Here is a 17,963-nt window from a genome sequence, read left to right on the forward strand (position 1 = left end):
GTCCTCATTTTCACCACCCTTTCATTTGTCAAAACAATGCATATTTACCTGCACAGATCATATGACAAGTTAGAATATATGCAAGAAAGTAAACCAGAGGTTTTTCTGTTGAAATTATTTGAAGTATCATATAGCTGTTTTTCATACTTATTTTCAAGTCACCTATATCACATCCAAAAGTGAGGGCAACATTTACCATTCAGTTTTATCATGTGTTCGTATTATTTTTGATAACTACATTTAACATATAGCTAGGAAAGAAAGTAACAAGAGATCTACTCTGGTTTTACTAGAGGGTGAGAGATGACTATCTTATGTGGTATTCTGAAAATTTCAGATATTTGTGTTAAAAAACCAAAGCTACAATTACATTCCAAAAAACTGTTCCAACAGTGCTATATAACAAGGCTTACCTACAAAGTGCAAGCTCCAAATTCTCAGTACAACAGTGTAAGTAATTCCAAATATAGCTATGTGTCCTGTGCAAAAGGACTTCTGTGTATTTGCTAAAAGCCACAACAGGAGCATAGGTCCTCTTCAGAGCACTGCTATTTTCTAGAACAAGGTATGAACTACATAAAAATAACTTTTACGTATTCTCCAGTCACTACATTCTATGATTCTGAAATGCCTTACTTTCCTGAAATAAAAGATGCTTTCGTGTGACTATATTACAGCTCTGAAAACAGCACGTTAGACCTGTGCTGATGAGCAGAAAGTACAGACATAACCACCCTTCATAACACCATCATGTCCATTAAAAAAAAAAGAAAAAAGGAAGTTTGTTTGGTTTTCAGAGGGTTTTCAGGGCAAGGGGTGTTACTTCTTCCTCTTCAAGATGGAAAACAACAAGCATAAAGATAGTGCTTTCTTACTGTATTTTATTTGTCCACCACCACAAGTGGTGGGAATTCCACAAGCATACTTCTTCTTCCCCAAGAAAGATAAATACTTATATGGAGGTATTGGGCAATTCATTTGATATACAAATTGAGACTGATGGAGAGTAAACTGCACTCCAAATTAGCTTATTTATTTTCAAAAAAGGCTTTCTTAGTGGAAATTAGTGAAAAGTTGTTAATACTTCATATTTCAGACAGATATCAAATACTACAAAAAACCTTTGTGTTTTTGCACTAGATGTAGCTGCTTCCTTTGACAGTACTGCAATTAAGCCCGAATAACTGACTGCAAGGAAAAGCCCTGCTCAATTACAACATATCTAAAACATAACACCTCAGTTGTCAAGATAAGTCATTGTATTACCCAAATACCAACACTTATCTCTAATTTAAAGCAATTTACTCACCTTGTGTCTGCATTTAAGTACAACACCATAGGCTCCTGAAACAAATCAGAAAGAAAGCATCAAGATAAGAGTACTCTGTTATCTCCAGGTTGCAGAATATTGTTCCCAGTTCAACTTGCACATACAGCACCTTACTGAATTTTTGTGCACTGAAAACTAAAAAGACTTCAAAGTAAACGGGTTTTAAAACACTGAAGTTGTTTTTAAATATACAAACAGAAGTTTGACAGTTGGCATCTATCCTGTATCATTTAAGAAATTAATACAGCCAATTTCAACAAAACTGGTCCCTCCTTTTCTTACCTCCCCTCCTACCCCTGCCATTTCCCAAACTTTTCCATTCCTCAAAGATTGTGATTGGAAGGAATTAAGGAACAGCAATTTATTCTCTGCAAGATGTGATACAAGCAGCATTCTGTAAATGAAAACTTTTTACCATCAAGAAGACTAAGTAAAATCTAATAAATAAATAAACAGATTACATAAAGTATACTACTTACCTTCACCTACAACCCCAAGGATCTCAAATTTATTCATCACATTACCAATGTTAGGAATCTTCATCAAGACAAATTCTTCCTACAGAGAAAGCCACAAAACATGGCACAACGGGGAGCGTCCGGAGAGCCTGCAAAAGGCAGATGTGGAAAGGCTCTCAGAAAAAAAAGTTTCTGCCTTGATCAACTGGACTTCTCACGCCCTTCCTAATTCCTAGGCAGTCAGTGGCTTCCTGAGGGGAAAAAGGAGGAAATAGCATAATTAGCTACTTGTTTTATTTTGGTGAAAATAAAAAAGCACAGCAGTTGATATACACACCACGCCAGTATTGTACAACATAATGATAGCAGTCAATGTGCTTCTACTTTTCTCACTCAATACAACCCAGGGCCATGTATATGGATTGAATGTACACCTGAGTACAGCTGCCTCTGTAATCCCATACTGTGTCTATTAATAACTAATGCACATTGCACGCATTTCTACAAGACAGAAGCAAACAAAACATTGATAGGAACTACTTCAGTGAGCAACAATACACCTTTAATTACAGATGTTCTCGCTTCAGTTTATGTTGACAGCTATGTATAAAAACAAGTTGTATTTAGCCACTTTATTATTTGTTCTCTGCAAAAGCAAAAGGTTAATGCACAAAGGACCCCACACAGTAAGCATTCTGCAATTATTTCCTACAAGCATTTAAAAAATAAAAAAGGAAAATTGTTAGACTGACTAGTGATCAGCCTTAGAAAACCGTTACTTTTATCAGCTTATTTAATAGAGATGTAATAAATGAAAAACTTTTTCAAAAGGTTTCTTTGCCCACACTTTTAAACATGGTAGAAATTATCTGTTAAACCAAGCAAAATATATACTGGAAAAAGAAAGTTTTTGCTGCCTCCATGTTAGACTCCAATCCCTTCTCCTGTATAACCTCAGAACACTAACGCAACTTCTAGGTTTGGTTTTAATAATTCAGACTGCTTTCCCTCTCCTTTATAGTTAAGGCATACATCCTATGCTCTAAAATAGGGAAAAAAGCTGAAATAGTTTCACCGTGAAAAGAGAAAATGAGATTTCCGCAGTCCAGTGATCTGAGAACAGGAGTACTCATGTGACGGCACAATAGAGGCAAATTCATTTAATTAACTTACGTGTAATGGGCAAGCATGAACTAATGACACTGGGTTTGGCTCACCCAAACAGGATGTCTCATTGTTATGTTAGCATAAGCTAAGGGTGCTGGCTAGAAGCCCTGCACTAAGTCAATTATAATAAAGGAAGGACAACTCGAGAGCGGAGGGAAATCAGCACTGCTAACCTCAGCAAGTCACAGGGAGATGGTTTTGAAGTTGCTTTTGAAATAATTAAGATCCCCAGAGTTAGCCAAGCCCTAGTATTTTGGGAACAAACTCTGAAAGTAAAGCAGTGACTTCTTAGAGCAAAAGGGACAGCTGTCTGTTTTTAGAAGAAGTTACCCAGTCCTTAATGGATTATTTCAGTGTTTGATTTACCGCTTCAATTTTTCTTCCCTTGCATATTCTATATAAGATCCTTTCCTCTTCAGATGCAAGTTTCTCCTTCCTCACTCATGATTTCAAAAATGTTCATCAACCACATAAAGCTACAGAAGCCTATAACTTGCGGGCCACATATTTACTTTCTTTTTGAAAAGGCTTCAGTAGGGATGCTAGGTTTTGTTTCTTGGGAATAGAGGTTAGATGCACCAGCACCAGCCAGCCTTTCATTCCCAAGCTCAGCAATGCATAACCCTCTTTCCCCACTGATTTCCTCCCAGTCAGTTTCCCCTCAGGGAGAAGCACAGCCCCCAGGAATTAGGCTGCTTCTTACAAGTGCTCCTGGCTTCAGGTCACCTGGGGCACTGTCATGCAGGCCCCTAAAGGTGAGAGCTTGCCAATTCGCTTATCAATGCTCACATGCCATTAGTGATGCACGTGGACTGTCCCAGATAAACACACAATCTGGTTTCTCAAATCACACGTCATGACAGACAGCAAAGATGACAAAAATGTACATGGAGGGGAACTCCCAAAAGAAAACCGTGCAGCTCCAGAGGCAGCCCTGTGCACACCTCTGCTGGGAGTGCCTGACCAAAGCCTCATCCTGAGTGACCAGGACAGCCGATGAAAACATGAGACCCAGCAGCAGTGCAAAATCACACCCTAACACCTGATGCCACAGCTTTGTCCCACCTCACCAGAGCACCATTTCTCCTACCTTTCTCCCTCATGGCAGCAGTAGATCCAGACTGGCTGGGCCCACCTGGTCCCAGGTTTGTTCTACAGACCAAAGGCCAGAGCCCACCCACCATACTCGGCTCATTTTCTCTCACAGAAAGAACTCCAGCTGCTTTGAGACAAGGCTTACACACACTGACTTGCTGGAGATCTTCGTCACCAAAAGCTCTTGAAACACTGAAAAAATAACTGCATCACCCACACTGAATTAAAAGAGCATCTTAGGGAGAGGTGGTCTCAGTGCTACCACAGCATTCTGCAAAACCCAGAGCCAAGTCAGCAAAGCTAAACACTTGGAAATGAATGAGCACAAACCAGTTTTACGTAATGCAGAACTAAATTAAAGCATTAGAAAAAAAAACGAGCCCTTCAGTATCTTTTCTCTTCATGACTACTGAAGAATCACAGCAAAGTATTCAGTTTAACCACTCATCTCAGGGCCTCAATTCTAAGAAATGCTACTCATTTCATAATCATCAATAACTAGAAGGAAAAAATGCATTTCAAACAGCTTGATCTTTATAAACTTTGCGAGAAATAGAATCTCTTCAAGAAATACATGGTTAGATTCTCAAGTATTCTTAATATCCTGTACCTAGACCAAAAAGCAGAACTTTCACTTAGTTGAATCAGATACCTCTAACATCAGATACCTCAAACAGACATCAAGGCCATCCATGAGCTTTTCACAAGCTTCCTGCCAACATGCAAATGCTTTTCTTGCTCTCCTAAAACAAAAAGTAAACTTCATCTTAGTATTTACTATTTTTACCCACTACGAAGATACAACAAGATTCTCCAGAGGGTTAGGTACACTTCCATCCGCTCACCAGCAAAACAAGGGCAGAACAACCCAGAGCAGGGAAGTATCTGCCTCTGACAGTCATGCATGCATCCACACCCTGGCACGTCTTCTGTCAGACTGCGTGTGCACACGAAAGGAAGCACTACCTGCCTCTGTCAGTCACACTGCATCGCTGCCACACCAGCTCTTCCCTCTCCTCCCCATTATAGGTGTACGTCTATCTTAGGATTTTCAGGAAAAATATAATTAAAGTTATAAGCATTGTAACAAGTGGTACAGCAGAATATACAAGGTATGCACTATAGAAAACTCAGCAAAGAGAAACTTTTCTGGAGTTATTAATATAGAATAATGCATCAGGAGTGCTATAATATATCCACCACAGATTATAAAGAATAAATTCAGCTTAAAAGAAAAAAAAACTGAAGAAGAGATTAAAAGCAACAAGATCCTGTAATTAAGCAAGTGAGATATTCTTAATGCTTTAAGTTTCAACCTATCCTCCTCTGCATGGAAAAGAACAGCTGGTAAAAATAAATGCAAAATTAAGAAGACTGTCAAAGACAGAACAAATTATGTAAAAGCAAAATGCCAAAAGTTGCTTGCACCAGCTTAGAGGTTTCAAAGTTCACCTCCAAGCAAGCTTTTATTGACACTGCTACCACCGTAAGAACTTGACTTCACTGGTGGTGGTTTTAAATGGTTGTTGATATACTGAAAACTACCAACACATCAATGGAAATCATCCTCACATAACTGGCCAGAAAGGCAAACTCTTGACCTGTGTGGCCTTTGACTCAGTCCCCCATAAGATCCTTCTTTCCAAGTTGGAAAGATAAGGATTTGAAGGGTGGACTGTTCAGTGGATGAGGAACTGCTTGTGAGATTGTATCCAGAGCGTGATGGTCATGATGGTCAATGGCTTTATGTTCAGGAGATTAGTGATAAGTGATGTCCCTCAGGGATCAGTACTGGGACCACTGCTCTTTAACATCCTCACCAGTAACACTGCCAGTGGGGTTGAGTGTACCCTCAGCAAGTTTGCTGAGGGTACCAAGCTGTGGGGTGCAGTCAACACACCTGAGGGATGGGATGTCATCCAGATATACCTAGACAGGCTGAAGCAGTGGGCCCAGGTGAACCTCATGAGGTTAAACACAGCCAAGTGAAAGGTCTTGCACCTGGGTTGCAGCAACCCCAACTATCAATGCAAGCTGCAGGACAATAGGATTGAGCACAGCACTGTCTAAACAGACCTGGGGGAAACTGGAGGAGGGCAAGGTGGATACAAGTTGGCAGTGTGCCCTCACAGCCCAGAAAGCCAACTGTATTCTAGAGTGAATCAAAAGAAGTGTGGCCAGCAGGGCGAGGGAAGTGATCCCTCTACTCTACACTGCTGAGACCTCACCTGGTGTAGTGCATCCAGATGTAGGGTCCTCAGTACAGGACAGACACAGACCTGTTGGAATGTGTCCAGGGAAGGGCCACAAAAATGATCCAAAGGATGGAACACCTTCCTTATAAGAACAGGCTGAGAGAGCTGGGGCTGCTCAGCCTGGAGAAGAGAAGGCTCCAGGGAGCCTTTTCAGTGTCTAAAAGGGGTCTCTAAGAAAGGAGACAGACTATTCAGGAGGATCTGTTGTGACAAGACAAGGGGAAACAGTTCCACTTACAGGAGAAGAGATTTAGACTGGAGAGAAGGAAGAAGTTTCTTGGTGTTTTTTTTGTTTTTGTTGTTGTTGTTGTTGTTAAATAGTAACAGTGGTGAAGCACTGGCACAGATTGCCCAGAGAGGCTGTGGGTGCCCCATCCCTGGAGACACTCAAGTTCGAGCAGTATGGGGCTCTGAGCACCCATGTAGATGTCCCTGTTCATTGTAGGGGGTTTGGACTAGATGGCCTTCCAACTCAAGGGTCTCTTCCAACTCAAACCATTCTATGATTCTAAGGCAGAAATTTGGTGAAGATAAATAGTAGGAACCTGGTCACAGTTACCATCCTATAGAAAGTGCTAAACTGGAAAAGACGTTGAATCTGCTCCAGGCTATTGAAGAGTTGGTTAACTTCCTAAAAGAAAATGGGTTAGAGACCATAGAATACCAATTCTGACAACTGTTTCATCTTGTTCTTCCTTCTGTATGCAAGTACAGATCCAAATATTAGCTCAGCTCATCCTGAGTACGAGTAGAATTCAATTCTGAGTTAAAAATGCAAGATTTACACACTTCTATGGCTAACTTGAAAAGAGTGGGTTCTTCACAGAATGCTTCTAGGACTACAGTGACAAACAGAGCAATTATAAGAGTATTGATCTGAACAGCAGATCCCAAGAATTGTAACAGAAGCATAGGAAAGGATTTGCTTCCACTTTAGGACTCTCACGAGTGGGGAAGAAGTCTAACAAAGATGTATGCTGCAGGTGTGACAACTTTTTACATGATTTTACATGTTTCGTTACCTGTCCTTACACATACTGGGCACTTTTCACTCTATCTGTACCATCTCTGAATAGGAAAGACCTGTGTTCAGGTGGTAATGCTCAACAGAAGCTGCTACAGCTCAAGTCTTTGCTGTTTCATTTGGCACAAGATGTCCAACACGTAAGCATTCACTTCAAACAGAAACATCCAACATTTAGGCAGGGAGCATGGGGAGGTAGGGACAATAAATGTATTTAACAAAGATCTCAGAATATGCTTCTTTGGAAGAAGTTAAAGCTTCTTAATCTAGCACAGTATTTGTAAGTGGTCTCATTCAAAGCTGGGTCTTTTATTTTCATCTTTCCTCCTCTCAGCACTCCAGTCTCCAGTAATATTCTACACTCATTCATCACGTTCCTCACTACTCAGCTCAGTAATATCTTTGATGATCTGCCATGGACTTCAAATCCCCAGGCTATAAAATAATATTACTGGCATCACTTTTTCCATCTTTTATAATTACCCAGAAAAGCTACTATTTTTGAAGCGCTACTTCTTAGGACTCACTTTCTGACTCTATTCCTATATTTGCATTTGAAGCTCACGTTTAGAAAAAAAAAAAAGAAAAAAGAAACAAGTACTGAGTGTAAAAGCCTCACTCCTTTATAAGTATAAAAAAAATTGAGCACCTTCAGACAAAATCTTGAGCAAAGCGAGCTCCTCCCCAAGTACAATATATTACCTTTAAGGAAACATGTTAGAAGCACTGAGCAGCCATTCCACTGAAGAACTGATCTAAAGTTTGAGTTCAGCAGCACATCTGTGGGAGGAAAGGGTCCTGAGCTCTTCCACCACACTGCCTGGTCCCTCGATTCCCTGATAGCCTACTGGTAAGAAGTGCAGTGCCCTATAGGTTCCTCTCTCTGATGGCAACAATCACCAATTCTGCACCAGCAGTACTACAGCACCATGCTGTCATTAGACAGAAACACCAGACGTAAAAGACCAGGCCACTCCAATTACATCCCCCCAACTTACTGCTGACTGAATCAGCCACCAGATCTCCTACATGCACACGCAGAGCATGCCAGTGATTTAAAGTGGCAGCCTCCTAACTTGACAAAACTGAAATTCTTTCAACCTTACCAAATTCCTCCTCCTAATAGCTCCTAATAGCCTGAAGTTTTGTCTTCATTGTTCTCCAAATAACTCCTGCTCACACTCAAAAATGAGATGTTTCTCTCTGTACTGGTTTGGGCTGAGACGGATTTTTTTCCTAAGAGAACAGAAAAGTAAAGGTAGATGTAAAAACACTTACAAATACCAAATGGGTGCTGAAACTAAATTCTGTGGGTTTTCTGATGCAGATCAAAATAACCACCATGACTATACCTCCTTGTAAGTTTCAAAACATATCATTAAACACAAATTACTGGTTCACTATCTAAAGTAAGAAGAAAAACCTTAAGAAGTCATTTTTTCATTGAAAAAGGGATGCCAAGCATACGGAACAAAGAAAGGAATGAGGGGGGAAGCCCCCCAGAATTTCCATTTTGAATTAATAAGAAAAAACCATATAGTCTAAAGAACTGAATTACCCTGTAACTACTGCAAAATCATTCATCATTTCTTCTTAATGTGTTTTCCAGGCAAGTCGGAGGCATTTTATTTAAATAACACTGATCCAACTTTTACAATACTAACCATGCAAAGAATGCCATCAGAAGTTTTCAAGAGGGAACAAAAGGAAGCCACACAATGATTAGGTGTCTAGCACCTACATTCAGGTCACACTGTTAATAAAGTCACATTAGCACCTAGGCACACATGCATTCACTACTCAAAGGCTTTTCACTATGAATTCTTTTTTAGAAAAGTCATTGTAATGGATTAAGCTAGCAGTGGGGAAACAATAAAGCGTTTGCTGGTGGTGGTTTGTGTCACTGGCTGGTTTTTTGTTGCTGTTGTTTTTTTTTTCCTCACTCCTCCAAGAAGAAATTTCTGACTGTATCAACCCGAAATGATTTGTTTCAAAGCAGAAAAATCCCAACCAACAACAGAAACGTTTGTCAGAAACTGCACTGAATTTAAAGATATTGCTGCTAATTCAGTACATTTGAAAGGCCATTGCAATACATTTGCTCCAAAACTGCAGATTTCAGAGAGAAGAGCACAATACGGGCAAGATTTTATTGTTAGTTTTAACATGAGAGAATTTCTATTACGATGTCTGTTCTCACAGCATAGACCACACTTCTAAAAGAAGAATGAGTCATGTGCCACTCTGAGTTGGAAAATAAGTGCCTGTTAAGTATACGCAGCTGAATAAATCAATTAAGTGAAACCCAAGTCAAGAAAGCTTTACAAAGTGGTTCAGACTGCATTAAGACCTTATGACCAGAGTAACTGCAGAAAATGAAGAAGAAAAAAAAAACCTCTGTACTCCAGACAAAGTAGAACACTCCAAATTCCTCTCGTAAGCTTCTTTCAGGAAGATAAAAACTTCGGCTGTTCTGGAATACAGCTTCTGAAGGATGTCAAAGAAGCAGAAATGCACCAGATACAAAGGGCAGTTCTAGCCAGGACACCGAGTTTCATCAAACTGAAAACTCTGAAATAAGCATCCAGCACACATCTACTGCAGAAAACGTACAGTGCCAAACAGCCCAGAGGGCCATTCTGAGAGATGCCTTCATGCTGAGCCACCCCAAACACAACTCAGGTCAGGGGATTTTGTTCTGCTCCGCAACATTACTGACAGCTGCCCAGAAAACAGATGGTGACCAAGTCAGTTTGCAAAAAAGTACGAACGGCTTTCCAGTGGAACAGAAATACAGATCCAAACCCAAGCTAAATTATGTGATCTCATCTAAAAAGCAGCAAAAAGCAGCTTGGAAATAGGGTAGACAAAAGCAGTGAAAACTGTAATATTGGCATGCGCTGCCAACAGAGGTGGTGGAGTCACTGTCCTTGGAGGTGTTCAAAAAATGCATGGATGTGGCACTGAGGGATGTGGTCAGTGGGCACGGAGTGATGGGTTGGTGGTTAGAAAAGATCTCTGAGATCATCTAGTCCCACATTACTGGTTCTGTAATTAACTTGCAGACAAAAATCAAATTCAAAGATCTCCACTGCTCTTACCTGCTATAACTATCCATTAGTTAATGGAGAGTAATGAAGACACATGTACACACATGACAATGTACACACACAAGTTAGTTCCCCTAAGAGGAAGCGGGCAGAAGAACTGCATTGAGCAAAGATGAAAGGCAACTGAGGAACTAGTACCTCAGCACTCAGTACAATTACAAAGGCTGACTGACTGCTGTCAGAGTTTACTCAGAGTTTGAGATGGACCTCATCAAAGCTGAATGCAAACCCAGCAACCAAGCTTGGAGTGCTGGAGGGACTGGCTCCCTTAAGAAAATCATACAAATTCACAGAATACTTGTCCATGCATATGCCTCCTGGGTATTTGAGCTACAGGAGAAAAATTGCTTGCCGTTTCTAATCTCAATACCTCTAATCCTATACCAGCACAGGAAAGATTTTGATTATTATTTTATTTCTCAAACTTAAAGCACTCCAAAACCCCTATTATGAAAACGCGATTACAAGCTTTTGCATTAAAAAGTTCACCTTTCCTCTCCTGTTCTTTTCAGCTCTTAGATGAATTCTTGGATCTTGTCTTTAATTAGATGTTAAACTCAGATATGTAATTTTTTTTTGGCTACATTGAAGGCCCCTGGGTATTGTTATAAAATAAGTTATAAGAATACCATCTTTGAAACCATGCTGCAGTATCAGTTCCTTGCATGTAGAGAGCTACTGTGGGAAAATAGGAGCCTTGTGGTAAATGCAATTCTCACCAGATGACTCAGGAAAACTTCTAAAACATTAGGAAGCAATTTGATTCATCTCTAGAAATAGGATGTGGTCATTTTTCTTCTCTTAAGTAATAAACAACACTATTTTGACGTCAGCCTACATAATTACTTAAAAAATAATATCAAGTAGTAGCCTTTCTGTAACTTTCAAGTTCAGCACATTTGTTGCCATTTAATAGTTATCGTGTAATCTGAGACTTGAAATAACTTTTCATTCTTTTAAGTGCTCTCATAATAAAAGGTAAGAATGTTCACACAAACTTCCTTAACACAAGTGTAGCTTGCACTTACTCTCCATACCCAACCAGCAGCATCAAAATACTGGCAAAATACATTACTCAAAAGCTGTGCTTGACTAATGTTTTTGTGAAAAAGTCAGGTATTTCTAATACAAACCTCATGTAAGAATGGCACAGCCCTAGCTGTTCTGGCTGAAATGTCTCTAAACTACATGCAGGATTTTTCCACTGAAAGTCACAGAATCACAGAATGGCCTGGGTCGAAAAGGACCACAATGATCATCCAGTTTCAACCCCCCTCCTACGTACAGGGTCTCCAACCACCAGACCAGGCTGCCCAGAGCCACATCCAGCCTGGATGAGCTCTTGAGCTACTTCACCACAAAAAAAAAAATGGAAGACTACTATTTACAGATTAGTTACAATAGCTTTTTCAAGTGAAGAATCATCTAGATCAGAAGGTTAAGCATTGATGGAAAACAAAATTTAAACATTATCGGGAAACCACAGGTGCATGGCCTGTCTCCCAAGCAGGCTGCTTCACACACTGTAACGGAACTCCTCCCTGGTATGCCGATGGCTTCTTATGTTGGGGATCTCCATGACAGCAAAAACATGTGTGGATATGCTGCTGACCCAAAAGAGCAGCTGCATCTAAACGGTAAGTGTTGGCAGGCCTACCAAAGGAGAAAAAAATAAAATAAAAGCTCATAGTCCTTATTTTCATCCTTGATGCATCTGTCTGTGAGTCTTCCAAGTTTAATTACAGATGAAGGATGGAAGGGAAAAAAAAAAAAAAACGTGATGCCTGCAGCAAAGAGCAGGAATGGTGGGTGAAGGAAGGAGGGAAGGGAAACTACTCCAGATTGTCATGGAAGACAACAGCAAAAGGCTGCCATACCAGGAAGTTCCTGGATGAAAGAAAAAAAAAAAAACAAATCTAAGGAAAAGATGCTTCAGGCGTGACCAGGGAGTTCATAATGAGATTTGCATGATCATCCTATAAGAAAAAGTAGACTGTCAGCACCCAAAGTCACTATTTGCATAACTGACTTTTCTGTTTCTTGTCTATCTAGCTTTTGTACAGTTTTGCAACATTAAGGGAAATAGACAAATAATCTCAGAGATCTGGACACAACAATCTACTCTCTGAAAGTCACTGTTATTTATTTTCAGTGAAAGGAAGGGCAAATAAAAAAAGGTAAGAAAACCAAAGTTGAAAATAGTACAAGGCATGCTGCTTGTCTCAGAGGATTAGGAGGACCTTCCCAAAGCCCAATATGACTCAATGCAGAGCATTGCTGCTGAGCTTTTGTGGTGCAAGACAACACAACGGCTATTACTTGTGTACAGCAAGCAGCAGGCTGTCAGAGCCAAGGACTATAGTCACCATAACATACGTTGAAAAATTGGTCATCAGGAAACTAAAACTGACTGGTAGTGTATCAGTGTACCTCATTAATTGTTACCAGCAATAATCACAGTGTGCCAGAATGCTGACCCATACATAATGCAGAACCAAAAAACCACTCCCCGCCAAGTGAGAAAACACAGCAGCACAGTGGAAAGAAGTAATATGGCACAGTTAGAACTGTCATTCTCTTTGTGCCTTTCTAACATTGCAAGAGCAACCTCTGGTTTGCCCTGTCGCCCAAACAGACTGTGGGACGTGATATCTACTTGGACAAAAGAATCAGAAATAAGTCTTGTGATGTTGTTTGAATTGTATCACCTGGTGGCTGAAACTGCATACTAACCCTATCAAAATGCATGTTCAACATCTATGGCTCTTGTGGTGTTGGACACTCATTTCCTATTCCCATCCACTTGCACCTCTAACAAACACACAGACCGCACCAAACGCCAGTTTACGGAGCTCAGCACCTACTGCTCAATAGATACTTCTCTAATGCACTGGAGATTTTTCCACACATACATACCAGTGAACAGAACTGAAAGACAATGAAGTAATATAAGAATGTCCACTTCAGCCAGAATTTCAAACGCTGATATTTCAACACTGAGCATTTTATACTCACCTCCATTTTCCAACTGATCAAAGTAAGCAGTTTAGAACAACTCCATCTCCCTGCTCATATGCTCAGATTTTTTAAAAGGCAAAACACACTCAAGCATTTGCACAAGTGTTTTGCAACACACTGTAGCTGAAGCATTTTTTCCACTGCTAGATATTTACTAGACCACAGCAACTCTCTTAGCACTTTTAAAGCTTCAAACACACCTTCTGTTGAACGCTATGAGTCAGTTTTAATGACAGTGTTATGTTCTGCTGCTTTGCAGCTTATGCAAGAGAATGAATTTGCATTAAGTACCCAACTTTAGAAGCCACCCTCTCTTCTCCATTGTTAGTGCTGAATAATAGTAAAAAATAGGCTATATTCCCTGCATGCTTTCTTATTGTTTTACAAGAATAAATCTAACTAGCTGCCTGTGATGAAGGTTGTATATAAAATTTGTTATTGCCACCTTATAGATACATATTAATCTGTTTTTTTCCTTCAGAAAGACAGGATGCAGTAAAGTATAAATTCATTTTTTATACTTCATAAAATCTCAAAATTGTTAGCTGTTACCTGATGGGTGCAACTCTTCTCCCTCATCCCTTTCACAACAGAATTACAGTTAATTAACATTTAACTACACAAAGGGTGAAATGGTTGAACACATTAATTCAAGGAGAAGAAAAAAAGAAGGAGTAAAAATAACCAGCTAATTTATAGATCAACTTTTGAAGAGACCATCACTGCTCTCATTGTAGGAGTATGTAACGGAGTTGTCTTTCTCAAGACATTCAGCAAGAAAATCCTCATCACAGAATGCCCTGGGTTGAAAAAGACCACTAGGATCACCTAGTTTCAACCCCCTGCTATGTGCAGGGTCGCCAACCACCAGACCAGGCTGCCCAGAGCCACATCCAGCCTGGCCTTGAATGCCATAAAATGTTACGATGTAACAGTTCTTGCCATCACGGGTCCTACGGTCCAAACAACCGGCCATTCCAAATACACCGTTCTTTCATTTCCTTTAACCCATCATTAAAAACACCAAGTCCCTACCACTCAAGAACAGGGAATTACATTTGTATTAAGGAACCTTCCTGACTGAAAACATGGTTACACTTAGCTCAGCCTGACAGAACAACGTGTTGGCCAGTTTGTTCCTAGAAACACACAACCGGCAGGTTTCATAACTGGTCCGCATGCAAACCATGCCCAAAAGTTCTTACGCAGACAGTCATCAGAAGCTACAAAGACATACAAAGTTAATAGTTGTTTTTTTTCTTTCCCTCTAATTTCTGCATGTACAGACACACACAGTGATACGTGTATGTTAGAACGTCAGGCCTTCAGCTAAACGGTCATCTTTATTTTCTTCTTGGAAATTAGTGTGAATAAATTGGACTCCTTTATTCCCTCCACCTTCTGGGAATGAACACCTAAGCCTCCTCAAATAACAAAACCTTGTTCTATTTTTAATGGTTTTAGTCAGATCCCAAGTTGTTCCAACATTCAGTTCATATGAAGCTGAAAGGAGAAAGGATCTGACGAACTCCTCCATGGCTAGAACACCTGATATAAAAGGTCAGAGTACATGTTACATGTTCATTGCAGAAAACACATCAAAGCAAAAGCGCAGAGACAACTGGAGGACTGATACAACTACTCTTGAGAGCTGTACATACAAGCCCTGGTAAAACAAAGCAGTGCTCAGACTGAAGGAACTCAAGTGTTTAAAACCTATACCTTCAGCCAACAAAGCAACAAAGGAAATACACCCACGAGGGCAGGAGAGGTATGTGGTCATACCACTGTCTGCTAGAACCGGAGTAGCAGGTAGAAGATGCGTACAACATATCTGAGAACAATATTCACTTTAATGAAGACTGAAGAAAAGTCATGCATCTCTAAAGCTGTAAGAGGCAATTTCTCAAAATACGGAGTCTGTCATTATTGTCTTGAGATGTGAAAGCAGACTACCTTGCCATTTTAATTAATTTGCAATTAAAAACTGACTTTTCAGATGCAAAATCTAATACTGCTCTCATCTTGCTTGGGGGTGTGAGGAGGAGGTATCGGCATTTTTTCTTTCCTTATGTAAAAGCAAGCCTTCTCCTGTCTTGTTCTTCCCTTACAAGAACTTCTCCTTATAGTACTTGAATCTACTCCAATAATAAGATCTTAATTCATTCCAGAAATATACTCTAGTTCTTGAAACTCTATTAATGAGAAGGAAGGCAGAGGTCAGAAATCCATCAGCACACTTTCCAACTATTAGAGGCTTGTTTCTTTGCCAAGTAAGAACGTAAACAAAATAACTTTGTACCCTTAGCTCCAGTGGTGGTAAAATGCAAGGAGCTTATTTCTAATTCAGCCCATAAGCGAGCAGCAGATAAGTACTGCTAGAAACAGAGCACGAGCCATGGTTTGTTTCAGCACTCTGAAAGACTCCCATAGCATACATTAACACATACATCACACAAGAAAAAGGTTAGCAAAGCATTTAATCCAAGATTCACAGTACACTGCAGACAAAAGCAAGTACTGCAAGTCTATGGAAAGAAGCATCCTTTTACGTAAGGATATGTTAAGTCACATTCAGTATGCAGTTTCATTAGTAATGCGAAATATGAAATACCATTATGAGGAAGACAAGTATTTGTACCCAAATCCCAAAGCAACGGGACCTTGAAATGCTCAATTCCAGAAGCATTTGGGAAGTATTTCTCTGCTTCACTCATCACTTTCTACACGTGCTGTGCCATCAAAAACAGTTTGCATCTTTTCCTTCTGTAGAAGACAAAGGAAATCCCCTCCCCAAACACATTACATGCAGGCAATTGTTCAGAAATTTTTCTTTCCTTCCTCAAACATACTGAAATAATATCTACTATGAACATTTTTAAAAGAGCAGTAGTACATGAGTCTGTCTCAGGCATTCAATTAGAGCAGCAAACTTGCAAACTTCCAGAATTTGAGACAAATTTTAAATATAATAGAAAGACTATTTTAGTTATTAGAAAAGATACTGTCAAGTGCCCATTAAGCCAATGTAATTCCTACAAAATCCCTGAGCTAATTTAATTGATGCCCTTTTGGCAGCTCTTTGCCCGATTTAAATGTATCCAGCCTAGTTATGTAAACTATTTGATAGTTTTGAAAACAGAGCACGTCAGTTTGAATTTGGAAAGGAAAACATGCTTCTCACATATAAACGCTGATCATTTTCAAACTTAAGTAGTTCAGAGTCTTGTGTTTGTAAATTTACACTAAACTAAAACGAAGATTTTCCCCAAAAAACATTTGTATAATATTTGGTCTGAAGAAGGACAATCTCCTACTAAAAGTCAATTCTGCCCAGTACTGAAAACACTGTCCAGGAAGATTATGTAAACTATGTAGGAAAAGCCCATAAACCAAAGGCACCACAGGCACAGCAGCAGCCAGTGGTGAGCCCTTTCATTTCCAGGCACACAGCTCCAGCATTTTCTATGCTCTCCAGTGGGCTCCTCGCTGCCATGAACAGGACCCCCCAGCCACACACCCCAGGTCATGCTCATCTCCAGGCACCTTTACTCCTCACTCACAATAAAAGCTCTCAACATGACCTGTTTTTCTTTTGGATTTAACCCATCATTTGGAGGCATAATAAATGCATTTCATTCTCAGAAAGTACCTTCCTGTGAAGCGTGCAATACAAGCTGCATAAGTCACCAGACTGCTGAGAAGGGAAGAACAAGCACAGCCGTGTCACTGGAGACTTGAGCAACTACCAAACATCCCACAGAAATGAAGGCAGAGCCTTGACAAGCCTCAATTAAAACAACCAATTAACTTTGAGAGGAAACTCAAAACAACAGGAAATAAAGGCACAAGGCTCCAGTCCTCTCCACTGCCTTTCTCCAGGGTCTCAGTGCCAAGCTCCTACTGGAGATCTAACCTCCTTATCAAAAAGATCTGTTACCATGTGGAGAAACAGCTTCAGAAGCCTTGCTCAAGGGTACCATACAATTGCAACTTTTTTGTGTGTGTGTGTTTTGCAAAGCTAAGACAGTACCTAGGCACTGCTCAGAAAAGGCCATCTTTTTTCCTTCACATGAATATTAACATAGCCCTTTTCAGCTCACAGGTATAAGCACCACACCACTGCCCTGCACAGATGCAGCATGGAGAATATCTGCATCCAGCCTTGGCAGAGATGACAGCAGGCAAAATTCCAGCAAGAGCCTGAGCTTTCAAGACACTGCACAATCTAATCATGTCATCACATGATAGCAATCAGCATTGCAGTAGCACTACAACAAGCATCTTCCCCAACAGTGAACCAGGAACGCCTTTCTGGTTCTGTGTGTATGTAGACACAAGACAAAGTAAACCAACAGTGAGATCACACCAGAGAGACACACAAAACAGAGCTCCAACAGGGAGCCTGACCTGAAAATGGGACAGCTACGAGTTTTTACATCTGGAAGGAAGGAATCAAAGTTTTCTGGAAGCCAAACCTTTAGCAGAGCTACACCTACACAGAGC

General features: G+C 40.2%; 1 protein-coding gene across 6 annotated transcripts in view; it reads right to left on the reverse strand.

The window, feature by feature from the left end:
* The window catches only part of CDKL5 (cyclin dependent kinase like 5), a 124,485-nt gene that overhangs the window by 78,157 nt on the left and 28,365 nt on the right, over positions 1-17,963 (reverse strand). For 5 of the 6 annotated variants that reach the window (XM_042811021.1, XM_042811024.1, XM_042811023.1 and 2 more), the window contains exons 2-3: positions 1,810-2,039; positions 1,310-1,344 (exon numbers count right to left, since the gene is read on the reverse strand). In XM_042811021.1, the coding sequence (XP_042666955.1) occupies positions 1,310-1,344; positions 1,810-1,873 (99 nt within the window). In that variant the 5' untranslated portion in view covers positions 1,874-2,039. Of the gene's footprint in view, positions 1-1,309; positions 1,345-1,809; positions 2,040-4,718; positions 4,766-17,963 lie in introns of those variants that run through there. The other variant, XM_042811022.1, reaches the window with a different exon arrangement.

This window comes from Centrocercus urophasianus, unplaced genomic scaffold (assembly GCF_019232065.1).
Source record: "Centrocercus urophasianus isolate 14NV4802_14NV808 unplaced genomic scaffold, USGS_Curo_1.0 seq_12, whole genome shotgun sequence".
Taxonomy (NCBI): domain Eukaryota; kingdom Metazoa; phylum Chordata; class Aves; order Galliformes; family Phasianidae; genus Centrocercus; species Centrocercus urophasianus.